This window comes from Leucopleurus acutus, assembly GCF_964270905.1.
Source record: "Leucopleurus acutus genome assembly, chromosome: 11".
NCBI lineage: Eukaryota > Metazoa > Chordata > Mammalia > Artiodactyla > Delphinidae > Leucopleurus > Leucopleurus acutus.
This window is the reverse complement of record NC_139152.1, coordinates 19348739-19375665: the sequence shown is the minus strand read 5'-3', so window position 1 is coordinate 19375665 and position 26927 is coordinate 19348739. Positions and strand designations below refer to the sequence as shown.

The 26927-nt window shown below is 36.1% G+C and overlaps 1 protein-coding gene across 16 annotated transcripts in view; it reads left to right on the top strand.

Moving 5' to 3' along the window:
• Positions 1–19109, top strand: part of SOX5 (SRY-box transcription factor 5) — a 994587-nt gene extending 975478 nt beyond the window's left edge. For 15 of the 16 annotated variants that reach the window (XM_082849629.1, XM_082849640.1, XM_082849630.1 and 12 more), the window contains 4 exons: positions 3683–3791; positions 6401–6574; positions 12082–12298; positions 13913–19109. In XM_082849629.1, coding sequence (XP_082705755.1) covers positions 3683–3791; positions 6401–6574; positions 12082–12298; positions 13913–14216 — 804 coding nt within the window. In that variant the 3' untranslated portion in view covers positions 14217–19109. Of the gene's footprint in view, positions 1–3682; positions 3796–6400; positions 6575–12081; positions 12299–13912 lie in introns of all 16 variants that reach the window. The other variant, XM_082849633.1, reaches the window with a different exon arrangement.
• Positions 19110–26927: the final 7818 nt, after the last annotated feature.

Below are 26927 nucleotides of genomic sequence, written 5' to 3'. Positions count from 1 at the left end.
AGAGTTGTACAAGGTTTGATTAGCCAGATAGGACTCATCTTTCCAAAGGAATTCTAGTTGTTATCCAATAGCTAGTTTTTATCCAATAGAAAGCATACAGGTCGTCTTGTTTGGTCCTTATTTGTAAATCCTCAGGACTATTTCATTTTGACTACTTTGTAGTAATTAATCTGTTTGTACCCTGTACTCTGATGTTCCTCAGAGAAGTTCAGAATTTTGGCCAATATTTCTTTAAGTGTGTTTTTTGTTTGTTTTATTTCTAATAGGAAAAAAGTAGAAGAGAGAAAGATGAATGAATCTTATAAGTTTCAGGGCAGTGTTTGGATAGTATTGAGAAGGCAGAAAAGTATAAGTGCTATACTGGATTTATGTTCAAGAACACTGGTCTTAGACTGGGGGCATGTGGTGGTCTTTTTCTGTAAAAATTCTTGACTAATGTGCTCTTTATCAGAACCAGTTGGAACTAAGGGTATAAGTTTGGTAAAAATTATCACCTCTGCCCATCAGCATATTTTTCTATTTCCATAAACTCAGTTTCTTTGGTGTTTCTTATTTCCAGCATCTTCCCATTTACCACCTCCCTACCTGACATTTACTGCCGTCATTTTGTTTCAGCGGTCTCTATTTAGAAAGGATTAATTTAATTATAAGCACTTTGAGAATCACCTTTTTTCAGTAATATTCACACATTTGAAAAGAGGCTTTGGAAAGGGAACTATTTAACCCAGTGTACAGAATCAGAAACGGTTGAGTTTTAGACATGACAGTGCATACATAGTTGGACTCTTTGCCAAGGGGACAGCCAGGAACGGATGGGATTAGAAGTAGTAGGATGAAAGGAATCTTCCCAGTGTACCAGCATTTGTGCTTTGTAACATTTGGCTGACTTTCCTCCTATATTCCTGAATAGATTGAATTTAAACTTTTGAAGGCTATTCTTAAATCCAACTCATTCTTTTGGTAGTTCAGTATATTATCTAGAATCCTATTCACACACAGATTTATATCTACCTATATACATAAGAACTAAATATGAACTTTTACAATGGGATCAATATTCATATGGAATTGTATAGCTAGTTATTTACTATATAACCACTGTATTTTATATATATATATATATATATATATATATATATACCATATATTTACCATATAACCATTTGGGTTTTATGATATACCCCTTACCTCAGTTCCTTTGTCTTCTGAATTTATTGTCAGCAAGAGTTTCTAAATTGTGGCAGTATTACCATTTTGATTTACATGCTACTGTAAGGTATTTTAATTAAAGGCACAACACACCTTCTTCAGGTCCTCCAATCACTTCTCATTTACCCTGTTCACATGACTGAGAATTAGCTTAAATGACTATACAAAAGGTCACAAAAGAAGTGCAGCTGACTGTGTTTACTTCCACTGTCTCCTACTGGCATCCTCTTAAGAAGTATCATAAATTCCACTTTTGGGTAGCTAATTGAATCATTTTATTATACTCTGTGCTTTAGAGGTAGATGATTAGAGGTTACTTATTGTAAAAACTACTTGTGACTTTCCAGCTCATCCTTTGCTAATTTTAGCTACTTGGTAAGATGGTGCAAGGTCCATACAGCTGAATGCAGAATCTTCAGAGTCACTTAACATTTCATTTTTTTCTACTCCGACTGCCTTCATTTTGCTGTTTCTTCTTGAAAGACTTTACTTCAAAATAGAAAATATGTAGCATTATTGCCCCATATACTTTTAAATAAAAACCTGAGAGGTGATCCATGCCCAGTACATTCCCCAAAGATAGTACAGGAAAGTATTCATTGACCCGGGGACTCTCAGATTATGTTGATGGAATGTGTGTGTGTTTTTTTTTTTTTTTAATGTAACTGTCTTCTATTTTAACAGCTACATTTACTCTAAAGACAGTCTGTTAAGCTGGTGTCCTTGGTGCTCCTGGGCTCAGCTGAATATATACAGCAGACTCTCTCAGCAAAAGAAATGTAGAACATGTAAAGCAGATGAAAATACCAGTTTCATACACAAAACAAAATTGGGTGAGGTTCTACATTTTTAAATATATAATTTATTTCAACTTTAGTACTATATAATCTTATAGAACTAAAGTTGGTATAAACTATTTTGTTTTCAGTTTCTCTACTGTATTTTATACTGATTGACAATTTAAAATATTTTTTCTATTAAATCGTATATCAGACTTTGATGAAGAGAGACATGGATTCCAAGGACTCTAAATTAAGAGAATTTTCCATCTAGTGTGTATAGTTGAAATACTGTCAGAGATTTTATAGAGGTAAAGTATATACTGTATGAAGAATTTCAGTACCCTGTTGGCTCTTGTTGGGAACGTTAGTTGGGTCCTTTACCGGTAATACAATTATCTTAAATAGTTGATTATTTTCTGTGAACCTTTTTTTTTTTTTTTTTTTTTGGCCATACGCGGGCCTCTCACCGCTGTGGCCTCTCCCGTTGCGGAGCACAGGCTCCAGACGCGCAGGCTCAGCGGCCATGGCTCACGGGCCCAGCCGCTCCGCGGCATGTGAGATCTTCCCAGACCAGGGCAGGAACCCGTGTCCCCTGCATCGGCAGGCGGACTCTCAACCACTGCGCCACCAGGGAAGCCCTCTGTGAACTTTTTATTGTGTCAGTAGCTGTTCCGCAGCTACTGATTCATTTGTGTAACTCGTGACTGTGTTCCTCAGAAAATGAGGTGCATGATTACCAAGAAACATGAGCAAATTTTATGAAATCCAATAGGTGCTTTTCTTAAAGCTGCTTTGGAACCGCATCATCCTCAGAGCAATGATGGAAAGTTCTAGAGAGAGTTGTAAACCTTTTATTGTATGCTTTTCTGTTCTTAAAATCACCCAATTACTTAATCTGGAAATAGCTTAAAACCTCATGTGGTGTAGATTAAGCATTATATTTTTCTTGAAAATAATTTACTTTGTAATGCCATGTTCTCCATGAATTCAGATCATGCACTGCATGCTTTCAAATGACTTGATGTCTTTGCAGATCTAATTTTGGTATATTTGTATCTCAGATAATTCTCCAACTCAATATTTTGGCTTAGCAATCCAAATCAAATCGTGGTCCAAGTAGCAGGCACTCACATTGAATGTACAGAGACTTGACAAGCAATTAACAATGAATATTGAAACGTCTTCATTACCCTTGCATGAGGAATGCAGATGGCATTTAGGGAGATGGCAACCCGAGGGCACTACTGTGAATTATGTTTCAATCATTTGGTCACCTGACTATTGGAAGACTTTCTCTGGGCCTCATGCCACTTCTATACTTTTCCTGTCTGGCTAAAAATAAAGCAGGCATTCCAAATGTTGTAAAACAGGTTGCTTCCATGAAATTTCTATGCACATTTTGTGATTTGGGAAGGTTGTCTCCAAGGATCCCAGCATCCATCCTTTAGGCTTAGCAAACCCAAATGCCAAGACTGTATAGGGGATTCTCTGCGAATCAGAGTCCCTTCAAACATCCTGCTGATCATTGGCTTCAGTTACCTCAGTTATAACGTGCTGAATGTGCAAAGGTGAATAAATCAGCATCCCTCCCTTCCAGGAGCTAATGTGTTGTATATAGCCCAAGGGAAAAAATGTCTTTGAATAATTATAATTTCCAGATTGAGATCTCATTATAAATTTCTTTTTTAAAGGAAAAAACAACACTGGAGAGTCTGACTCAGCAACTGGCAGTTAAACAGAATGAAGAAGGAAAATTTAGCCATGCCATGATGGATTTCAATATGAGTGGAGATTCTGATGGTTTGTGAAATTTTTCGTATATATTCCAGTAGTGTGCAGAAGTGTCTGTTTAATACCAATTAAAACTACTAAAAAATATACAAGACAGCCACCTCATACCTGATCATTACAGTAAGAGTTCACATGTACTGAGTGGTTCCCACCTGCCCAACGCTCTGCTGAGTGCTATGCATAAATCATCTCATTACTCCCCAGCACAACCTGTGAGATAAGAACTCTTACAGATATAGAGATTAGCCCTTAGGAATTTTGAGTTATATTTTCCAAGACTACAGGACTGTAAGCACCAAAGGCAGGTCTTGGATTCAAGATGGCATGATTCTAAAGCAAATGCTCTCAATCATCATCGTCCCTGTCTCTCACTTCCCTATTTCTTACACCTGAAACAAACTTTTCAAAAATGTTTTTCTATAAGCACATTTTGAGGTTTTCATTTGTCAAGCCCTGACCAGAATACATGGCTCAGAGGACATTTTCAGGATAGTTTCTTGCATCTGGGACCCTTTCCCTCTTATACTATCTACCATACAGTCAGGTGCCCTGCCTACCCTCTGTAACCCAACTAGAGCTCCAGCGGTACAGTCTCATGCTTCCCTCACATGCCTTGAGACTTCTGTTGTCTGCGTCATCTTTGAACGTTCTAAACATCCACAGGGACAACCAAATAAATTGATGCTCTAATTCTAATAGCACAGCAAAGAGGGAAAAAGAAGAAAGTGCTTTTCCTCTTACACTGAGCCCCGACTGGGACCCTCTCTCCAGTGTCAGGTGACATACATGCATTTCAAGAGCATGGTCCTCAACTTTGTTACCATGGCAGAAGCTCCCTGCATACAGAAAAAGACTGAACCAGCACAAACCAGTGAGCAGCCAAGGGGCTAGCCAAACTTGAGCATTTAACCAGATAATTCTGTCGAGACCAAATTTTATTGAATTGGATATCCAAGAAAAGTCTGTGTTTTTCTAGCCTATTGTATCCAGATGTTTCCTTCTCTTTTCTGCTTCGCTTGGCTAAGGTAAACCTGGCCTAAGTACATACAGAGAGCTTGCTTAGCTTTGATGAAATCACATAATGTTCATTTTATTGCTTATGTTGCTGTAAGGTGTAAGAACAAGAAGAAGCAGCCGTGCAAATGATCATTTGCCAGCTACAAACCCATTTTAAAATGGAAGATGTCACCATATATTAGCACTCATTTTTGTCAATAAAAGGACAATTACTGGTAATAACACATTTCATAAATTTTAAGTTGTATCAGTGTGATAAAATATACCCACGGTAATCAGCATTAAAACATCAAAATTGTTGTTGCTGTTATTTGTTATATTCAGTCATGCTCATATGCAAAATATTTTCCAATCTTCATCAGACCAAAGAGCATACTATGAAAGAGAAATAATAAGAAATTCCAAATAAGCTGTGTTTTTTGTTTGCTGCTACAGAGGTCTTCAAGTCTGGGTAATTTTGTTTGATTCCTGTTCCTTCAAATTAAGAAAGGAAAAGGAGGATGAAGGAAGAAAAGAAGAGCAGTGCTCTAGAAAAATCCCAAAATATTTGAAATTTTTACATGCTAACAGAATATATCTCTTTCATCTTTTGTAATGACAATCCTGGAAAACATAGTGCCAGAGTTATATGTTTTGCTTCTCCTTATTTTCTTTGCCTAAATTCAAGTATCTCTGGAAGCAGTTTAATCTGCTGAAGCCACTCTACAAAGTCAGATAAAGCCTAGAGGAGTGCCTGAAGCTCCCCAAGGTTCCAGTGTGACACTTGGTCATGTTTTATCATCCTGAGTCTTGCTGTTTGGAATGTAATTATCAATGGATCTCTTTGGATAACTTAGATGTTAGTGGGAAAATTCAGGGAAATGAACATTTTTTTTTCACCTTAAATACGTGACTGTAGACTTCGTAAGAAACCATAGAATGTAACCATTTGTTTGTTCTTTTCCTACCATTTTCAAGTATGTTTTGGGAACCAGACTATGATTGCTGCATCAGCATATTTCATGCATGTATTAGCACATAATTTCAAAGAAAAGCCAAACACATTATAGGAGATATCTATATTGTATTTTAACCTTAAACATTTATTTAGCAGTGTTTTTATATAGCCTCAGAGAGAGAAAAAGTATGCTATGTTCTGTCAGTCTTCAGGTAGCAGAGACACATCCTTACCTGTAGTCATCCATTCTGCTGAACAGTTTGGTGTTTCACAATTTTGTAAGCTTTTTGACCTATCTAATATTTCTACAGTACCGGCCTGCCTGTTGACCTAACCCAACTATTCTGTTTCCAATTTGTATCAAAGATCACATATTCAAGTTTCTTGTGTGCTCTTGAAAGTAAATGGTGAAACAGTCCATAGTCCATTGAAAGAAAGGAAAAATATATTAGAAATGGACTTAAAAATACAAATAACAACATTTGACACCTCAAGGCTTATCACAAAACCTTCATAAACAAGCATCTGGCTCAAGAACTAGAAGTACCATTATTTGATGTGCTTTTGATCTTCAGATATTTTAATAGGCTGAAAAACAATAATGCAAGGAAGGGAATTGCCATAAGTTTTAACACTAACGTGAAGCAATGTTCCCTGTTTTTAGGAAGTGCTGGAGTCTCAGAATCAAGAATTTATAGAGAATCCAGGGGGCGTGGTAGCAATGAACCCCACATAAAGCGTCCAATGAATGCCTTCATGGTGTGGGCTAAAGACGAACGAAGGAAAATCCTTCAGGCCTTTCCTGACATGCACAATTCCAACATCAGCAAGATACTGGGTAAGAAAAGTATTAAGGGTTAAGTGATGTATGAACTACAGGTACAGTTTTGTTTTCTGCATTTGTTGAAAGAGACTGGGTTTGGAAGCCAGGCAGCTCATGTTTTCTACTTATCTAAAAATTAGGTACATCTTATTGAGCCTTTTCTTCTGACCATGAAGCATTCCACATTTATCAAGAAATTGTGCCCAGATTCTGATTTAGATGTGTGTTCCTACACTAGTTGTTGTAATATTTCCTCTTCTTCAAAAATTTAAAATATTTGTATTAAGACTAGGATAAAAAGCTCTTTTCACACAAGCCACTCAGTATTGGTATTGACCTTATTTGTTATTTTCCTTTGTAAACACTATAGAATTCGTCATGTCACGGGGGTGAGGGTGGAGGTGGAGATGATGTCTGTTCTAATACTATAATTGAAAATCAGTTTAGATTGTCAGGACACAAGAAGACGTTTGGGTGTACATTTTTTAATTTTTACTTTTAGTATCCTTACACGTATTTTCAGTATCATATAAAAAGGGACTTTCCCTGCTATTGCAGCTTTCAGCTTAACAGATGACAAAAGTACATATTTACCCAACATACATAGACACTGAAGCACACAGCAAAGATGGTTGAAAGGAAAGAGTACTGATTATAAAGAGACCTATTATACACCAATTTAAGTCCCAGAAAGAAGGAAGGGAAGAGGCCATTTCTTTGGTGCTGTTCTCTTGACATCATTACCATCATCAATGTCATCCTCACCATCATCTTTACCTTCAAGAGCATGGTGTCCAGGTTCTTGACAACCTAAGCAAGTTTTTATTTTCTCTGACTTCTAAGAGCTAAATAAAAAAATTAGAAGAAGAACACTTAACTCTATCAGCACATTTTGTCTTTGACAAATAAGTAACAAAATTTGTTGAAGTTATTAAAGCTTTGTTAAAATCCATAGTGCACTTGGAATTACACGTAGCTAATGTAGTTTGCCTTTTGATTCTTTACATTAAGGAACCGATCATCTGAAAGTGGTTACTAAACATGTACATGCGTTTTTATGATCCCATATTTTCAACAATGGTAATAGGGTGCCTCCCAGTCCACAGTGTACATTTGTAATGAAACAAAAACAAACAAAAACCATTAACTACTTAAACTTGTGTCTCAATTTTCATCTAAATGATTTTGAGCTCTTTAGATGAAGGTTACCTCAAAAGATATGAACATGTGAAGCTTTATATGTATATAGAAAACATGAATATTTATGCACAAATATGTATGAATATTTAGGTATAAATATATATCCAAATATAATAAAAAACTGAAACTGATCAAAAGAAAATGCATATTTTTTGCATCTCTACCATCTCTGATCTATTTTTCTTTTTTTGAAAACATTCTACCTTCCATATGAATTTTTCGCTTAAAAAAATACCATATCTGTTTCATTTGGAAAAACTCAAGAAAAGAATAAAATACTTGATGTAAGCTTATTTCATATTTTAATATATCAGTTATTATCAAATTAGAAATCCCCAAATGTCAAAAAAACACTAAAAACTAAGATTGTTTAACGTGTCTTTATATCATTCATTTATGTGTCTGAATATTAAAAAAATAATAATCACTGATTAAAACCTTACTCTAAGTATGAGAGAAATACCAGTGAAATATTTTAGGAAATAGAGCAAAAGCCTTCATGGGAAAGAGATGACTGGCTAAAAGAATTCCTTTCTGGTTTGAAGGAGAGAATATTAGAATGACTATATGATTATATCATAATAGGCTGCATGAAAGAGAATGCTGCCTAGCTTAAGATTTTTCAATGAAATTACATTAATTAAAGATATAGCAGGAAAAAAAAAAACCCACCGAGGTGTCTTGGGCCTCAATATTTAGTCATAGCGTCAAATAAATAAGTGATCTTCAAATACCCACAAGATCATTCTAAATGGCTCATTTCATATAAAAGTACAAAGAAAGCTTGATGTTTTCCCTTTTACTAATTGTTTTGGATAACAGCCTCTGACAGCATGCCACTAATTCATTCTGCTTAAAACAGGCGCTTGAGCTGGGTTGACATTTTACGTAGTCTCCGGAGATCCTAGTTGACATTTTAAAGGGCTTCTAAGCATCTTATAATACCCTAAAATCTGGTTTTAATAAGCCATTCTGCTGAAATTGTTAACATAAGGAATCACCTTTTACCGTTTGGCGCTAGATCAGGGGACGGGGGACATCTTTTTCTGATTAGGTATACAGTAGTTAGAGTAAAATGTGCAAACTCATTACAGACCCCATGGAGATGACACTGTTGCCCAGCTCAAACTCTTCATTTTTAGTGTGTTGCCAGACTTAGAAAGGAAAAGAGTACTTTCAAGACTGATATTTTTTTTCTCATCTTGAACATCAAATATTTTAGAATGAATCTTCTTTTTTGTCATCAGGAGGAATATCTGAATGTACTTAATTCTTTTTTCATCGTTGAAGGCTCATCTTTTGGAAACAGCAGGGAACTTTTACTCCCTGTACATGGTCCAGGGTGAGCAGCCAGCCACACCCAAATCAAGGAGATGTTTTCATCTCTTTTGAAGGTATCTAAAATTCTGCCCTCCCGTCCTCATCTAGTGAGTTTCAGGGGGTTACATTGCAGCTACAAACAGTGGTTGGTGTACCTGCAAAGCCATTGAAACCAAAACCAAACTGTCATTTGGTTATCCCCATTCGAAAGCTATTATTAAAAAATGATAGCTGCCTTTGCCACCAAACTGAACCACTGTTCTCTTCGGTCGTATAATGGAGTAGTTAGCTTAAGCATTAACTGGGTCAAATTGGCCCTTAATTCTTAATTTTGAAAAGACATGTAACAGTGATATGGCCGTATTTTTCAATATAGCTTAGAATTCAGTGATACTTCCAGAGAAATTATATTATCAAGTTTCAAAATATTTTGATTCCAGTTCATACCACAGTTAGAGGCCAACTTATTTGAGAATTTACACATCTTTTATTATCCTTTTTTTCTCTGCGTTTTAGCCAGAACAACTTTAGGTTCCTCTGCTCCCCCTTCCCACTCCAAAGCCTTGACCATTCTATTCTTCCTCCATAGGCTGCTCTTGTTTTTTCAATCCCTCTAGGAGTCATTTTTGCAGCGATGCCTTCCTGACCTACAGAAGATTGATCTCACCTCCTTATCATATGTTCTCATAGCTTCCTGTACTTTCCACAATTAAAATTATACATTTTGCAATTACGTATTTAATGTATTTCTCCTCAGCTGGAATCTAAGCTCCAAGAAGATAGGAACCGTAACAACTCACTGCTGCATATCTAGTGATGAATACAGCATCACGCACATAGTAGGAAATCTAAACATAGCTCTTACATTCCAAGGCATGTTACTATGAGGCATAAACATTCCCTTTCCTTAGTGAAAAATATTCTTTTTTGAGCTGATAGAACATTTAGACTTAGGGAAGAATCTTCGGCAATTCCTATTCTAACTGAGAATGCTAGTTTCTTTGTTTTATTTGGTGGTAAACATAGTTAGTGAATTTCAAGTCAACCATCCTTGATCCACTGTTTGATTTCTTTAATTATTCAGTAAGTTATTCTGATAAGTTCACTTTTCCACTTCCTGTTCTGAGGGTCAAAATTCTGGTATACATACATATAAGAAACTCCACAAGAAGAATTGATCTAGTTCAATAGTATTATAGGTTTACTTGTGTTTATATTTACCCTGAGAACGACATAATGATTTTCAAGTTCCACTAGAAAATAATGTTGAATAATAAAGAATTTGAGATTGTACCTACAAATGATACGGCCTGACCAGCTAACTAAATGTTGGACACTGTATTTAAATACAAGTTTGAGAAAGGAGTAGAAAAATTGTTATTATTTGAACTGTAACCTGAGTTTCTGTTGTAAATATAATGAAATCATATTGGCTGTCTAGATTGGAAAAAATCTGTTTATAAATCTTTGTAACACCTACGTGGATATACCCACCCAAGCAACATCTGTTCCAATAGGAAAGAATTCTAAGGGAGGAGATGTTGTCCCTTTCTCTGCATTCGTTTAATAAATATAACAGCCCATATTGAGGAATTCTGTACGTTTGTAGGAAAGTACTATTTATTAGTGAGCTATTTGCATTTGAGATGTGGAGTTATGGTTAAGTAATGAATTCATTCAAAAGGTTTACGATCTTGCGTAGGTAAAGGCAGCAGTGCCAGTACATATTTGCTAGGCATCTCCTAATTCCAGTTATTTTGGTCTTTGTGCATTTGGGAAGAGTTGAGCTGAGTACTTGCAGATAAACATCTGCAAATAGATTTTTCTCACATTCTTAATAAAAAATAAACATTACTACTACTGCTACTTCTGTTACTACTGCACATAGCCATACTGATAGAATCAAAGCTTTAAATCACATCTATATTGAGAATAAGCATAAACTATTTTTAATTAAGCTTCCAATAGTTGTTTTTTTGCAATCCTCCTTGAATCCAAACCAAAATTAAAAGTGAAAAGAAAGGGAAAACCAGTTTGGGCTAACATTACTAATGCATACTCTGTCACAGGAAGTGACATTTTTATATATTATTGAAAGTGATTTATTAAGAGAAAAATGTTACTGAACACATACTTATTATTGTGAGTTTTGATTTCTGCTAGATCCTATATAGTAGATGGGTATAGGTATGTAAGGATACGTGTTGTACCACAATTTCAATTTCAATTCTAAGTTTGAGTCAGTGATCCACAAGTTAATAGTTGTGTGACCTTGGGTAAGTTACTTCATCTATTTGAACTTCAATTTTTTAATCTTTAGAAATAGGTATAAATGTTGTCTGCTTACGAGATTATGGTGAAAGGTAAAAATGAAACAACTTATGTAAAGGTTTTAGTACGGTATCTAGCTCACAGTAGTTACCCAGTGCATGTTCATTAATGTATTTTTTAGAATTAGAATTTTAATGAAATACATTTTTAACTAATCACATAAGCATATTTAAACATTTGGGGGAGGATGAGAATTACACGTACCATACGTTAGAAACCTTTTTAGTAAGTAATGTACCCTGCATAACAATACTCAGTAACTAGATAATTACCCTCAGATTCAAAATATGTAATGCATTTTTGAATAACTTTTCAGTTCACAGTTGAATTACATCATGGTCTAATGTAGAAATGAAAGATATTTCCATTAAATCATCTATGAGCTTTTAAGTACATAAGGTACAAGTTTGGCTAAATTGTTCATTCAAGCCAGAAGAAAAATATTGCTTAGTGTTTGTATCTCTGGGTGCACAGTCTTTGAGGACACTGCCACCAACACCTCTGTTCTTGTGGCATCTCACCTCTTGAGTCAGAGCTCACTAATCATAACCTTTTATGTATTTCTGGGATTTGGCCAACATTTTTACTTTAGATTTTCGTGTTCTCAGTTATACCTTTTTAGGATCCTCAGTCGCTGTGCAAATGGGAATTGTGACCTTTTTTCCTCATAGGATCTCGCTGGAAAGCTATGACAAACCTAGAGAAACAGCCATATTATGAGGAGCAAGCCCGTCTCAGCAAGCAGCACCTGGAGAAGTACCCTGACTACAAATACAAGCCCAGGCCGAAGCGCACCTGCCTGGTGGATGGCAAAAAGCTGCGCATCGGGGAATACAAGGCAATCATGCGGAACAGGCGGCAGGAAATGCGGCAATACTTCAACGTTGGGTAAGGACCTTGCGGTCATTTTCCCATAGAGAACATTTCCCGTTACACTTAATGGGATGTGCGATGTATTTGTTTAGTTGCAAAGCAGCATTTTGAGAAAGCACCTGAGCACAGTGTATTTTCAGAGACTAAACTGTCCCCTTATAATCCTGAGAAAGAACACTTCATGTGGATTCATTCCAGGCTCCTAGAACAATGGCTCTGATGCGAGAGCTTTGTCAATAGCTGGTTTGAAAATAAAATATCTGAGAGTAAAGAATTTTGAAGTTTGCTATTAAAAACATAGAAGTCTTCCTGGTTCTTTTTCTTGCTGGTTTTCATTAATTCCAAGGCCTCACAGTGTAAATTCCACAGCAGCTAACAACTTAGCTGAGATAATACAACATAAAACCGATTCCAAAAGAAAGACTTGTTTCTGAATATAGCAGAGCCTCTGGGCTCTCAAGGCACACGTGTGGCCTTACAAGATCACATAAAGTAGGGATTCTCTTCAGGGTAGAACAAGTTGTGAATGGGAAAGCTTCCTTCTGAATTAAGGATGCTTCTCTCAGTATGTCTTACCCTGCTTCCTATGGCAAAGGCCTGCAACCACATTGTTTCTGCATAATTTTATCAAAAAGCACAGAAATAAAGTTGTTCATATATGGAACAGTAAATAAGATCCTGAGAGCTTCTTAGAATAATAAGTACTGTTCTGAAAATGGCCAGAGGATACTTTACAAAAAAACCCACAAAACTTTTCTAATCTGCCCTATCCCCTCCACCCCCCTGAAAGCAGCTGCTTGCTTCGTCCAAAGGGCCTGTGATTTATATCCCAGTGCAGTACTCTTCTCCACACTGAGCACGAGACCCAGCGCTCCTTGGGGAAATCGTAAACAGACAAATGAATGAAAGAAGGCGTAAATGAACATCATCTATTAATCCCTTCGTACTCGGACCAGCTGTAGAATATATCTGTGGAGCCCAGTGTAAAATGAAAATGCGGGGTCCCTGTTGAAAGGTTTTTTAAGAATTTCACGATTGTGACAACAGAACTTTAAACCAAGTGTAGGATCTGTCTAAGCCCCGGGTCCTGTACAGCTGCAGAGGTGGTCCACCCATGAGGCCAGCCCTACTTCCTACCCCCACTGAAAACTATTTCAGGGATGAGGTGGACCCTGTTCAGTTCTGGTGAGCTCTGGGCAGTAAAGTTTTATTTTGAGAGCGCTAAGACTTTAGGGTTTTTCCATTAAAATTGAATTATCTTTAGGTTTAATTCTTTTAAAAACTGTTTCGACATGTTGTAATGAAGGAAAAATTAACTCGGGCTCAGGGACTTGAGTTCTTCTGCTTAATCTTTCTGTCCCTCAGTTTCTTTTCATAAAGTAGAAAAGTAGCAATCACTTTAAGAATCAAATGGGTAACACGTGCAAATGCCTTGTAATCTATAAAGCACTACATAGAAGTAAGGTATTGGGATCAAAGTAGGATACAGTTTCCAAAATGTCGGGCAGCAGGGTGAAAATCATGACCTTCGAGTTGGACAACTTGAGCAAATTAATTATAGAGTAAGTAAGGCCTGCATCCAACCGTCCACTCACCCACGGTCTCTTTTTGGGAATTCCTCTCCAACAGGCAACAAGCACAGATCCCCATCGCCACTGCTGGTGTCGTGTACCCTGGAGCCATCGCCATGGCTGGAATGCCCTCCCCTCATCTGCCCTCAGAGCACTCAAGCGTGTCCAGCAGCCCGGAGCCTGGGATGCCTGTTATCCAGAGCACTTACGGCGTGAAAGGAGAGGAGCCACATATCAAAGAAGAGATCCAGGCTGAGGACATCAACGGAGAAATTTATGATGAGTACGAGGAGGAAGAGGATGATCCAGATGTAGATTATGGGAGTGACAGTGAAAACCATATTGCAGGACAAGCCAACTGATAAGGGTCAAAAGATTGTTGTGACCTTAGGACTTAAAGAAGCCCTAGCTGGTTCATCCTTACCAGTGGCCAAGCACATTAACTTTCTCATACACTGACTGTTACTTTAACTGTTAGTCTTAAATAGTTGGGACATCAGCTGACTAATAGACCTCAGCCTCAAAAGGCTTGGAAAGGAAATAAAAATACAACAAGCAAACAACAATATCAACAACAAGAGATTGAAATAAGCTATGGGTAAAATAATGCCAGTAATTCAGCTGCTACATCCAAGCACTGAAGTCTTACCCGTCAACTTTTTTTTTTAATAAACTTTATGGCTGTTTGTTCTACAATGTTCTAGAAATTCTCACTCAGGTACACAGTGCCAACAAGTGGCTTGTGAATGTGTTTTGTTGTTTTGTGCTACAGTTTTTAAAAAGAAATAAGTTTTGTTTTTTGGGGTTTCTGGGTTTTTTTCCTTTTCTTTCTTTCCTTTCGTTGTTTTTGTTTTTGTTTTTGTTTTTGTTTTCGGTAATGCACCTGACAGAAAAAAAAAAAAAAGAAAGATGAATTTCTCTTTACTTCTCTCCACCTTCTCCATCTCTATACTTTAAAGATGGGAGTCTGTGCATGGGGGGGGGAGAGGGAAAAAGAGCCTGTTTTTAACTTCCTTGCTATCCACCACAAAATAAGCAATCATTTTCTTTAGAGGACTTTCTTATCTGTTGCACACCACACTACATCTTTGAACAAGTGCCAAATTTGTACTGAAGTATTGACCCAGTTGATTTGTTTCCCTTTCCTTTTTCCTGTTCCTTCTTAAATTAGGACAGTGTTATATCTTAGACAATCCCTTGAAAAACCTGAAATACCAGCAGCTGGTGAGATTTGACTTTTTTTTTTTAATGGAAACTGTAGGTGCTGTTCTCAGGTGAAAAGAGAGAGAGAGAGACATAAGAAACTTAGAGAAAAAAATATTTTCTGATCTTGGATTTTTGTGTGTATGTATGTGTGTGATTATGGTACTAATTGGAATAATGTTGGACCATTGTGAGTTAAACCCACATCTGGGGATGAAATCCCACATCCTTCTAAGTGACTGGTCTGGAAGCAGCCATGACCTTGACTTTGCACTTCAAATGACAACCAATATAGGGCTCAGAAATTATATTTTTAAACTTCTAATATGATTATTATTGGATGGATCAGGTGGCCCTGTGTAATAGAGGGGTGCGTGTGTAACAGGGAAGCAAACTGTTCCCAGATGTTCCTTCTCCCTGGTCAGATGGTTCCACTAACATTTCCTACCTAATGATTTCTGTTTGTTTTTCCTGTTGATAACTTCAAGCAAAACAATCACTGTTTCCCTTGAATATATTTGCCCATATTCTAGAAATATAGAATTAGCTTATTTCTTCAACATTCCATCCTTTCCTGATCAGGAAATGGAACTGATGATTTTATAAGGTATTTTTCATCCCTCCATGAAATGAGGTGGAGGCCATTTGCATTTCAGAATTGTGGGCCATGTGCATTTCATGCCGTAAAAGGCAGGACTTGATTAAAACTTGTCACAGCCCAACAAGAGGGAGCCTGGCTGAGCCCAGCAACCCTTGCCGCTGCTCTACTCTTGCTGTAAGATGAATCCACTGAAGTCCAATTTCTGATTCCAGCAGAGTGTGTGCATAGAGCAACAACTGATGGTGACGGGGCTGCTTAGACTTTGCCAGCCAAGTGCCAAGGCAGTCGTAGGGCTTGTCCAAATAAATGGGAAGTCATTTAAACTGAATTAGTGTTGTTTGTGCTGAACCATCAGACGGTAAATACTCCAACCAGTAGCTTGGATGTGCTATGGTTTTCACTCCAGTCATCATTTTCCTATCCCACCCTCCCCAAACCTGACCCTAAAGTTTGATTTTTACATATACATAAGAAAAAAATCCTTTTTATTTTTCTCTCTCTCAAAAGACTTGCTCTGGGGTTTTGCTTGGAGGAGCTAATCATATCCTGCATGTCAGAGACTTTGCTTTGTTTGTTTTTCTGTTTGTTTTTGATGACTGTATTTTCATTTGAACTGCCTCTTTTTGCTAGTGTTGTAATAATGATGATGATGATGATAAAATAATAATAATAATAGTAATAATAATAATAATGGTCAGCTGTTCCCAGATTAGTAAGTTATGCATAATTTATTTCTCCCTTTCTATTTTATTCTCCTCTGATTTGGAAGTACAGCCAATAAGTTGTTAGATATTTAAAACAAATTTCCATCTCCAACATGTATATATATATATGTATACATACATATATATATGCATACACACACACACACAAACACATTCACTCACACAGTTTCATTTATCCTTCCATAAGTTTTCTCCTTTTTAAAAGTTTGGCCCCAACAAATGTCACGTTCCGGTGTTTAATACCTACAAGTGAATTAATGGGAGGGTCGTATTCAATCTCAGTTAACTTAGGCTCTCATCACTCATTTTAGTTATTTAATTGCCACAGTCATCTACAGCCAATTTCTCTTTTGTTTTTGTTCGTTTTGTTTTTAAGCACTCTGGATAAAAAAATGGACACTTGTTTTTATATCGTTGTTATGTACAATGTGAAAACAGAGTTTTAAAAATTTGTTCTGTCTTTGTTAACAAATTCTTTCTGACTTATGTGGGTTCACCTCTCACGTTTGCTGGACACTTATTTTCCACCATGTTATAAAGATGCTTTGTTTTCATTTCATGACTTTGGGCTACAAGAATACTTTGTTTTAGCTCCAGGTAGATGCCACTGAGGGCATTCATGGCTGACACAAATTCTAACACACTTACCAGTGAATTGACAAAACACTTCTGTTTGGTCTTTTTGTTTGTTTTTTACTTGTTTTATTTGAAGGGGAAAATGAAATTGTTAATGGTGACCTTTAACGGCTGAAATTCAGAAGTTAATTTTATTTAGTTAGATTTATGTCAGAGAGACAAAACTGTGCATGGATTGAAACAAAAGCGAGTCCATAGCCTTGCATTATGTTCTCTTGTTCTGATGTCTGATTCACTGGGGGTCACAATTGTTTTGCCTTAATTTTCCCCAAAAGAAAACAAACAAAAAATCCTATTAATGTTTAAAGCGCTTTGAAGTCATTTGATAACAGGTGCTATGAATGGCAGCCTACTGGGTTAGCACATTGCCTTCTGGCATTTGATTGGTTTATCATTTTTGTAAAGGATCCTAAAACCTTGTATTCTTTTTCTGTGCCCCATGATGACCAAAAAAGATAAGGGAGAGGAAATGAGAGTAAGATCAAACTCAAATGAACATAAAGTCTCCCTTCTCTCCCCTTTCCTACCTACCTGTTCACATTTCACATTACTTGCTCTCTCTCTCTCTCTCTCTCTCTCTCTCTCTCTCTCTCACACACACACACACACACACACACACACACACACACACACACACACACAAACCACAGGCACATATGCTAACCCTAGTACTGAGGGATAATCTTGCCAGAATTCTGTTTTTTATGGCTGTTGTAATCAGTTCTTCTAAAAACAGTCATGTTTTAATATGAATCTAAGAGCATCACTGGAGAAAATAGGTTAAAGTTCATATATAAGTTACTAAGAATTTGTCTAGTCACAATTGTATAAAATAACAAAACTGTTCTTCAGTCCACTTATACCTAAATTAGTTAAGTCGATTTTTAACATTTATTTGGCATCTACAGTTAAGAGTTAACCATGTATAAAATCCCTCCCAAAGAACATAATCATTATTGAAACCAAATCCTCTTATAAGGAACAAATATAAAAGAATTTCTTTGATGAAGTTATTTCATAGGTTTGATTTTGGAGTAGACTTTTTACCTTAATTCATTTAAAGAAAATTATCTTTAAATATTTTATGGTCCAATTTCAGATATTTTCTTAATCCAGAAGATGTTACTGTTCCCAGAAGAAACTTCTTATATCACATTTAAAACATCAAAAATCATTATGTTTTCATTCATTCTAATGGGTAAATTATTTGAATTGTAATAAACAACTGTATATTTACAAACAGGTTTATAAAATATTTGTCTATCAAGTTAATAGTAAAATAAAAATTATGGGGTCTGCAAGGAAAGATATGAAGCCCACTTAAAGTGGTTCAGAGATCTCTTTTGTCTTATAGGGCATAGGTTTTCTTTTAGACAGGCTTTTACAGTATTTAATTTTAAAGTTTCCTATAACTATCAATTTCCCAGGTTGAAGATGATGTTGGGTTTTCTACTGATTGATTCCTGTCCTCCCCAGTGTTTCTGTCACTGGTTCATTAAAACAGTATTTATACAGCTCCACTGGCTCTAAAGCTCTTAGTCCTAATGTTTTGGATTTTATGAGTAAAAATGGGAAAATGTAGAAAAGAGACAATCAAATGCCTGGAGCTTAAAACAAAGTATGTGCAACCTACCATCTCACTTGAAATTTAATAAAATAAATAATTATGTAAATATAACATAGAGTTATAGATTTATATTTTGTTCATAACACATAGTGTAATATAAGTTGTATATTTTCATGTTTTTGGTTTTATGTTATCATTCATGCCACAATAAAAATAAAACAGGAGTTTATGTACTCTTAAAAAAAAAGATGTGGGTTGCCACCAACCTGTTTGTTTTTGTTTTTGTTTTTTGTTTTTGCATTCTCTTTTTTCAGTATTACTGCCATGCAAGGCACCAATAAAAACAGCAAATGTGTTCTTTACCTATTATACTGTGTTTCTTTTCACAATTCTTGTTATGGCGGTTTAATCATTAGTCTTCTTATAAAAAGAGCAAAAGTATGACAAATAATTTAATTTTGTTTCTGATATAGATAACCTCACTTCCTGAAGTTGACTTTGAACTGAGAACTAAGGGTTTAGATCTTAGAGGTGGACATTCAAGAAGGCCTCTTTATAATGCATCTCATGAGAGAGCTTCACTGTAATGTCAAAAGTTATCCTTCTTGTATGTAATTGAAGCTAATAACACTTAAAAATCCTGCAGCCTGAAGCACGCTTAATGTCATTTTTCCCAAGCTTGACACTATCATTGGGGCAGGGTTTCTACACTTTAGAATTGAATTTCAGTCTATTGTTGGTATAGAAATTCTAGATTTCAGATTATGAAAGTAAGAACTATAAATAATTTTTACTGGTATCTAATTTACAATAATGGATATTTCTAAATTGTTTAACATTCTGACATTTACCCTCGGGACGCTACCTTCAGCTTTTTAAGCAAATGTTAAAACAAGAAGGCTCCTTTTCTTCCAGTGGCCATTTTTGCTTGTCTCTTCCACCATAATATGTATTTCTATCTTGATAGTTTTGTGTGTAATCATTTCCCATAAAGGTTTTCGTTGGTTGGTTGTTTAATTGGGTGGTTTTTAAATAAGTATCAAGAAACTGGGTTACATAACATCTGGTTCAAATGAATATGAAGTAAGTATATAAAGAAGGTATGTTCTACTAACACTTTTCCCATTGTAACCCTTCACAGAAGTATCAGTAGTTTACAATGTCTGGTCCGTGGGCTACCTGCTTTAGAATTAACTGGTAAAAATGTAGATTCTTAGGTCAGACTCCATATGTAGTGAATCAGAATCTCTAGGGATAGGGATAAACGTGTTGCTATTAACCAGCTCCAAATAATTATTCTGCATGCCCTAGTGTTTCAAAACAACCAAGAGATGGGGCTATTTTCCACTTTTATCTACCTTTTGTGCATGTCACATTCTGCAGATCCTATTGCCTACCATACTTTAACCTTAGGCCTCTATAAAAACCTCTGTGAAGCTGAGGGTCAGTGATTCATCAAGAGTTTGAGGCTAGAAAGAGTCCTCAATCTGTCCCTTCATAGATTAGATTGTTTTTGAGGGCATTTGATCCACCAGAACATGTGCACATGTTATCCTTGTTTGTCTGCTTCTCCTTTTGTTAATCATGGCAAAGCAGTAGGCTTCAGAGACTCCAGACCAGTCGGACACTGAAAATACAACTGAAACACACAAAACTATACCCACTTAATATTTGCCAAAAAATTGAGGTGCTTTTGAAAGGAAAATATCCATTGTAGAAGTGGAGAAATGATCATTCCATGTAGTGTTTTTAGTAGACCACCTACAGCTACAGTGGTCACAGTCTCATCCTGTTTCTTCAGGAAGCAGCATAGTCGGAGTATGTTAAGTATATGTAGATGGGGAAATCTTGTCTGCTTACGAAAGCTTGGCTCACCCAAGGTGCAAAATCCCACCTTTGGTCTCCTTCTTACCAAACAAAGTTCTTTGTTTTGTCCTGTCACACTGTATTTTAGAAACATTCTTTTCTTGGCCTCTGTGTTTTTTAGTTTCTTACAGAATATTTAGGACTAGCATGCAATAGTAGATTGTTTTCTTACTGACAATGCCTTGAACAACCAGAAAAATTCTGGCAATAGTGAAAAGAAATCCATTCTTTTTTTTTTTTAATCTCAATTCTGACAGTTTTAGAAATTGGTGTTTGAGGAAGTTCACATATGTGTTTTTTAAAAAATCAAGCTACTGAAAAAAAAAAATCAAGATACTAAAAAAAAAAAAAAAAATCAAGATACTGTCATTCTTACCGAATTTTAAAGTTCAGAAGTTATCCCTACTTATAACTTGACATCATCATGGAAACCTCAATTATAACTATGGGGGTGAAGGTAAGCATGAATTAGTTCAATATCTAAGTTAAAGAATATTTATGAAAAATATCCAATTTATTTTTCTTGAGTTTCTAAAGCAACCTAGTAACTAGCTGAGACGAACTGTTTTATAAGTAAGCATTGTAATTAGTATGTAAAGCATATGCAATAGTATTGCTAAAAGTTCTTAAAAATAGTTACATTTTATTAAACAGGCTAAACATCTGTTCTGCAATTTAGTTTGTTCTACCAATTTGCTTAGCAAAACTATTGGGTTGGCCAGAAAGTCCGTTTGGGTGTTACAGAAAAACCCGAACGAAGTTTTTGGCCAACCCAATATTTTCACCACCAAGAATGAACCAGTTCAGCTCTGGTCACAGTATTTCATCGTTTTGCAACTAGGTCCAGATACGTGAGATTTTACTCTCCCTATTATTACCATTTTCTAAAGATACAAGTGAATATGGTATGGAATGGTACTTTGTTGGTATTCAAAATATAACCAAGAGAATGAAAGTTGTTTTATCATTAATGTCTCCACTGATTCAATTTAAAAGCGAAAAGAAAAATTACGAGAACAACTGTAGGAATCCAGTAGGCCTAAGTAAACACCATCATTTTGTACATTGCCTGTTCAATTTAGTATCAAATTTCAGATTCTGGAAAGCAATCCTAATTACACACAAACTGTAAAATATATTTGAAATAAAGTCTTGTTTATAAAAATCACTGCTGTGATAACTTTTAAAATCACTGTTGTGATAACTTTTTTAATAAATTCATGTGGTCCTGGTAGAAAGTTGGAGGAACCATAGAAAATATTTAGATAATTACTTACATGGAAGTAAGTAATTACTTACATGGGAGACTGGCTTTGTTCAAACGTTGGCCTTCGGTAAGCATTCATTTTGCCTTATATTTCAAACCTACAATTGACTACAAGTTTATAAATTGTGGTTGCATGAACTTAAGTTTGATTCAGGACTACAATTATTACTAGTAGGCCCCAAATAATTACACAAGTTGTCTTTTTTATTTGGGAATGATCTTTGAGCATGATTGTCCTCTACTGGGTTAACATGCACAAGAGGGGTTAATCTGCTTTCTTATGGTCAGGGCTTATTTGACATCTGGAAGATGAATTAAATCGCCAGTGGTATAACACTGGGCACAAATGCTAACTAAAGATATTGAAGAGAGAATTTTAGATTGTCCTCATTAAAGAGTTATCCATTTCCCTGTAACCCACTGATTTTACAGATCTATAAGCTTTGATATTATAGACTATTATATCACCTATATCTTAGACTCTTGCTTATAAAATCCTCTGGTGTAGCTTTATCTTTGTCTCCTATTGTTACAGTAAACACTTTAAAAGGTCACTTAATTTTTCAGATACTTCAAGATCCCCCAAAGTTTATGTTGACAAACTGTGATAAAGTTTTATGAGTTTTACACTTTTCATGTAAATTTTAAATACACAAAATCTGAGTTTGTATCATGAAAAAATATTTAGACATTTTTATGAGTGAAAAATCCAAATCAGGGAAAATGATAAAAATCATAGGAGGTAGAATGGTTTGTCTTTCCTTGTCTTAATGACTCAGTATTTGGCAAATATTAAATTAATAATGCTAACCTGGTCCTTCTGGCAATAAAAAGCCAAACTCCTGTCAAAGTTGATGAGTCTCTGCTCCCTAGTGCATCATGTTGACTATATGTCAATTCATAGGCCCTTTCTCTCTCTTTCAAAATTTGGAATGGCGGGCTTCCCTGGTGGCACAGTGGTTGGGAGTCCGCCTGCCGATGCAGGGGACAGGGGTTCGTGCCCCGGTCCGGGAGGATCCCACGTGCCGCGGAGCGGCTGGGCCCGTGAGCCATGGCCGCTGAGCCTGCACGTCCGGAGCCTGTGCTCCGCAACGGGAGAGGCCACAACAGTGAGAGGCCCGCGTACCGCAAAGAAAAAAAAAAATGTGGAGTGGCTTACAATAAATACACAAGTACAGAAATGCCAGCACAGTTAGCACATAGCAATTAGACAATAAGTAAAGAGTAAGAAATAAAAAGAAATCACACATATACTTACACATTATAGAAACACACACACATATTCCTTTTTTCGTACTCTTTACCTTTTGTCTCTTTACAGAAGAGATGTGTGTGTGTGTGTGTGTGTGTGTGTGTGTGTATACACTGTCCGAGGAGGACAACTCTAATCATTAAAAAACAATTCATTTTCATAGCAACCAGGGCAAAGAAACTATGTGGATTAGAGAATTCTCATTGCTTAATTGAAGGAAGCATGCAAGTTTATCATGAGAAATAAACCTTCATTGCCCTAAATTCTCAGATGGATTTCACACTTAAGGGATAAGGAACAATGCAAAGTGCCACTTTATGTAAGCAGATTTACAAAAGCTGTAGATTTGTTTCGTATATGCTTACCTATCAGTCCTTAAGCAGTTTTATAAAGACAATCTGCAGGGGGTCAGAGAGAAAGATAGTATACGTATGAATAGATAACTGGATATATGGATTAAACAAGGATTTACAAAGGATAAAGCTGGAAGAATTGTGATTGGGATGCATATTTATCATGTCCCATAGACTAGCTTTTTCAACAATCAGATGTTTCAAATTGGCTTTTATGCTATGTTCAGTATTATGATAGGTCCATACAAGATATAAAGCAAAGAAGACTAGCACATGTTAAGCAAAAAAAACAATACAAGAATATGATTAATGAAACAGACTGTAAGTGACACAGGATTTCAAATCAGAACAAGAATCATTTTCATATTCACTGAGACTTCAGCTTCTAGATGAATGTAGTAGGTGGTGAATGGCCAACCTCCCACTGGAACAACTAGAAAAAGCTGGAAAAATACCCCCAAAATTATATTTTAGGGAATTAGAAATCTATGGAAGAAATGAGGGCTAGATGAACCATAATTTCAGAAAAGCAAAAATTCATCTAAGGTGAAGCTGATGATTACTAACCATTCCTATTTGGTGAAAACATTATCAAATTCTGGGTTTTGCTATAAAAGACTTGGCAACTTATGGGTGAAAGAGAAACCAGCAAAGTAGCTGTGTGGATCCAAAGTGCCTAAGTGGAAACTTGAAGGACCTCAAATGCAAGACTGGTTTTACTAATGGCATATTTGCTGGGTTCTAGAGCTGTATGGGATGTTGGGGATTCATGGCAAGCTTCCAAAAGAAAGATTGAAATCTCCTGTGTCATTTAGCCCTTAGGAAACAAAGACCAACCATAGATATGGGACCTGACTCAAGCGTACAGCTAATCACACTCTCAAGATAATTGCCACATTTTATCTTCAAGGGGAAGATGCTGGAGAGTTGAGCTGAGAACCTTCTAAGGGCAGACCTGACTCCCCTGTAGTTTTTCATGGCTGAGGAGACAAATATCCACCATGCTCACAAGCAAAGCTTGGGAGAATTACACTCTGAGACAAAATAGAGGCAGCCTGAGTACCACTAAAACTGCCAAGCAACCTTGACACAGCTAAATCACTGGTAAGGGTAAAATGATCACCCATCTGCCTAGCATGAGAATATGAAGCTCCACTCTGGTGGAAGGTTAAATCATATGGGTTCTTTTATTTGAAAAGTTTAGGGAAAAAAATCTAAACACAGGCAAAGGCAAAATTTACAATCAAGAGAAAAACAGTAGATGTTTATCTACAGATGATACTGATATTGAAGTTAGCAAAGACTTTAACACAAGTAGAGCTTAATATATTCAGGAAAATAGATGAAAATAGACAAAATAAAGAGATGAGATCTACAAATAATAATCAATTAGGCAAAGAAGAGCACAGAGTTAGTGAAAATAAAAACAGTTTAATAAAAATATACAGATGTATCATAAGTTCACCCTGTGACTCAGAGCCCCCTGACCCAGGAACAGCTCATCCTCAACCTGGCTATGAAAGAGGTCATTGATGCGTTCATCTCCGAGAATGGCTGGGTGGAGGACTACTGAGGCAGGGTTGGTGTGTGAGCCACTCACACGCCTTGCCCGGTACCCTGGCTCAGGAGGGCCTTGGGCAGTAGTCTCTAGCCGCTGTACATAGTTTGTGTCCCTAGATCCCTGTCCTGGTGTCCCCAAGCCCACCCCCATCAGTTCTTCTGGGTCATGAGCCTTCCCCATCCCCCTTCTGGGCCAGAAACAGCAGGTGAGAGGCTGGGCGGAGGCTGCCACTGCCACCTCTGTCCCTGTAATAAAATCTGTGAGCACTATAAAACAAAAACAAAAACAAAACAAAAAAATAAAGAGATAATCACTGAGAAATTTTCACATAAAAGGTACTGAACAGATTCAAGAAACTTAGTTAATCCAAGCAGGACAAATAAAAAGAAAACCACATATATAAATTCTCTAATGAAACCATTGAAAACCAAAGACAAATTTTTAAAAACAGCCAGAGAAAAGAACACATTATTGTCCAGAAAATGGCAATAAGACTAACAGCTGACTTCTCAACAGAAACAAACAGTGGAATCTAGAAACAGTGAAATTGCATTTTTATAGTGCTGCAAGAAGAACTTGCCAAACTAGAATGCTACATACCCCAAAAACAATCTTACCACAATGAAGTTGCAATAAAACTATTTTGAGACAAACTAAAGCTTGGAGGACCCATCACCAATGGATCTGACTACAAGAAATATTAAAGGGATGTTTTCAGGTTGAAGGAAAATGATTCTACATGGAAAAAACGGGACTATAGTTATAAATAAAAAGTACTGGAAATGATAAAGTATGTGTGATATATAAATAAGTTGGGTCTGTACACAGTGCTTTGTCAAGTTTTGAATAAATGTGCAAGTAAATGCATAACAATAATAATGGGAAAATGGAAGGGGATAAATAAATTTAAAAGATTCTAAATGTCTAGCAGTATCAGGAAGTTAATAATGTGGTCTCTAGGGTGACCAAAAATAGAATGGTGAAAGAATGAATAACCAACTTTTTGACTGAAGGAAAAAATGGAACAATAAAGCAATTTAATCTAAAAGAGGACTAGATTACATGCTACCACAAGAAATATAAACCAAAATTATTATTAATTCATTGTTGGAGTATGCTTTTTAACATTTATTTTTAAATATTTAGCAGTTTTAGGTTCACAGCAAAACTGAAGGGAAAGTACAGATATTTCCCAGATAGGCCTTGTCCCCACACATATCAGTTTGTGAATATCACAAAATAACTTGCTAGGATTTTATTGAAATTGTGTTGAATCTATAGATCAAGTTGAGAAGAACCGGCATCTTGACAATATTGTCTCCCTATCCATGAACATGGAATAATCTCTCTGTTTACTTAGTTCTTCCTTGATTTTATTCATCAGAGATTTATAGTTTTCCTCATATAGATCTTGTATATATTTTGTTAGATAATACCTAAGCATTTCATTTTGGGAGGTGAGTTTCATTGAATTTTTAAATGTTCCTGTGGCATTGTTTTGGGATTAGTGTTTGTAACATTTCAATAATCAACAAAGTAACTTTCTTTTATAATTGCATCTTCTTGAATGGGGCTGGGAACACAACAAAACTTCTCTGGTATACAAATAATCTGATTTATACTCCACAACCATGGATTTGGGAGCACATTATCAAACCCTGAGGACATCAAGGAATCTTCATAGGGGGAGACAAAAATATCTAACATAAGTGATTTATGAAAATAATACATAAGCTACAATTTAGGTGTTGAAGAAAAAAAGAAGAAAACCAGAAAAGAAGAAAGGCTTGAAGGAAATGATTAAAATTTAAAATGCCAAATTTATATTTGGATCCTTCTTTAAAAGGTATAAATCTGGAATATCCTATTACTATTTATCACTTTATATGAATGAATTGAGTACAGTAAATGATCAATTTTATAAAATTTATAATCGTGTTTTTTTTGTTTGTTTTTTTTGGGGTTTTTTTGCGGTACGCAGGCCTCTCACTGTTGTGGCCTCTCCCATTGCGGAGCACAGGCTCCGGACGCGCAGGCTCAGC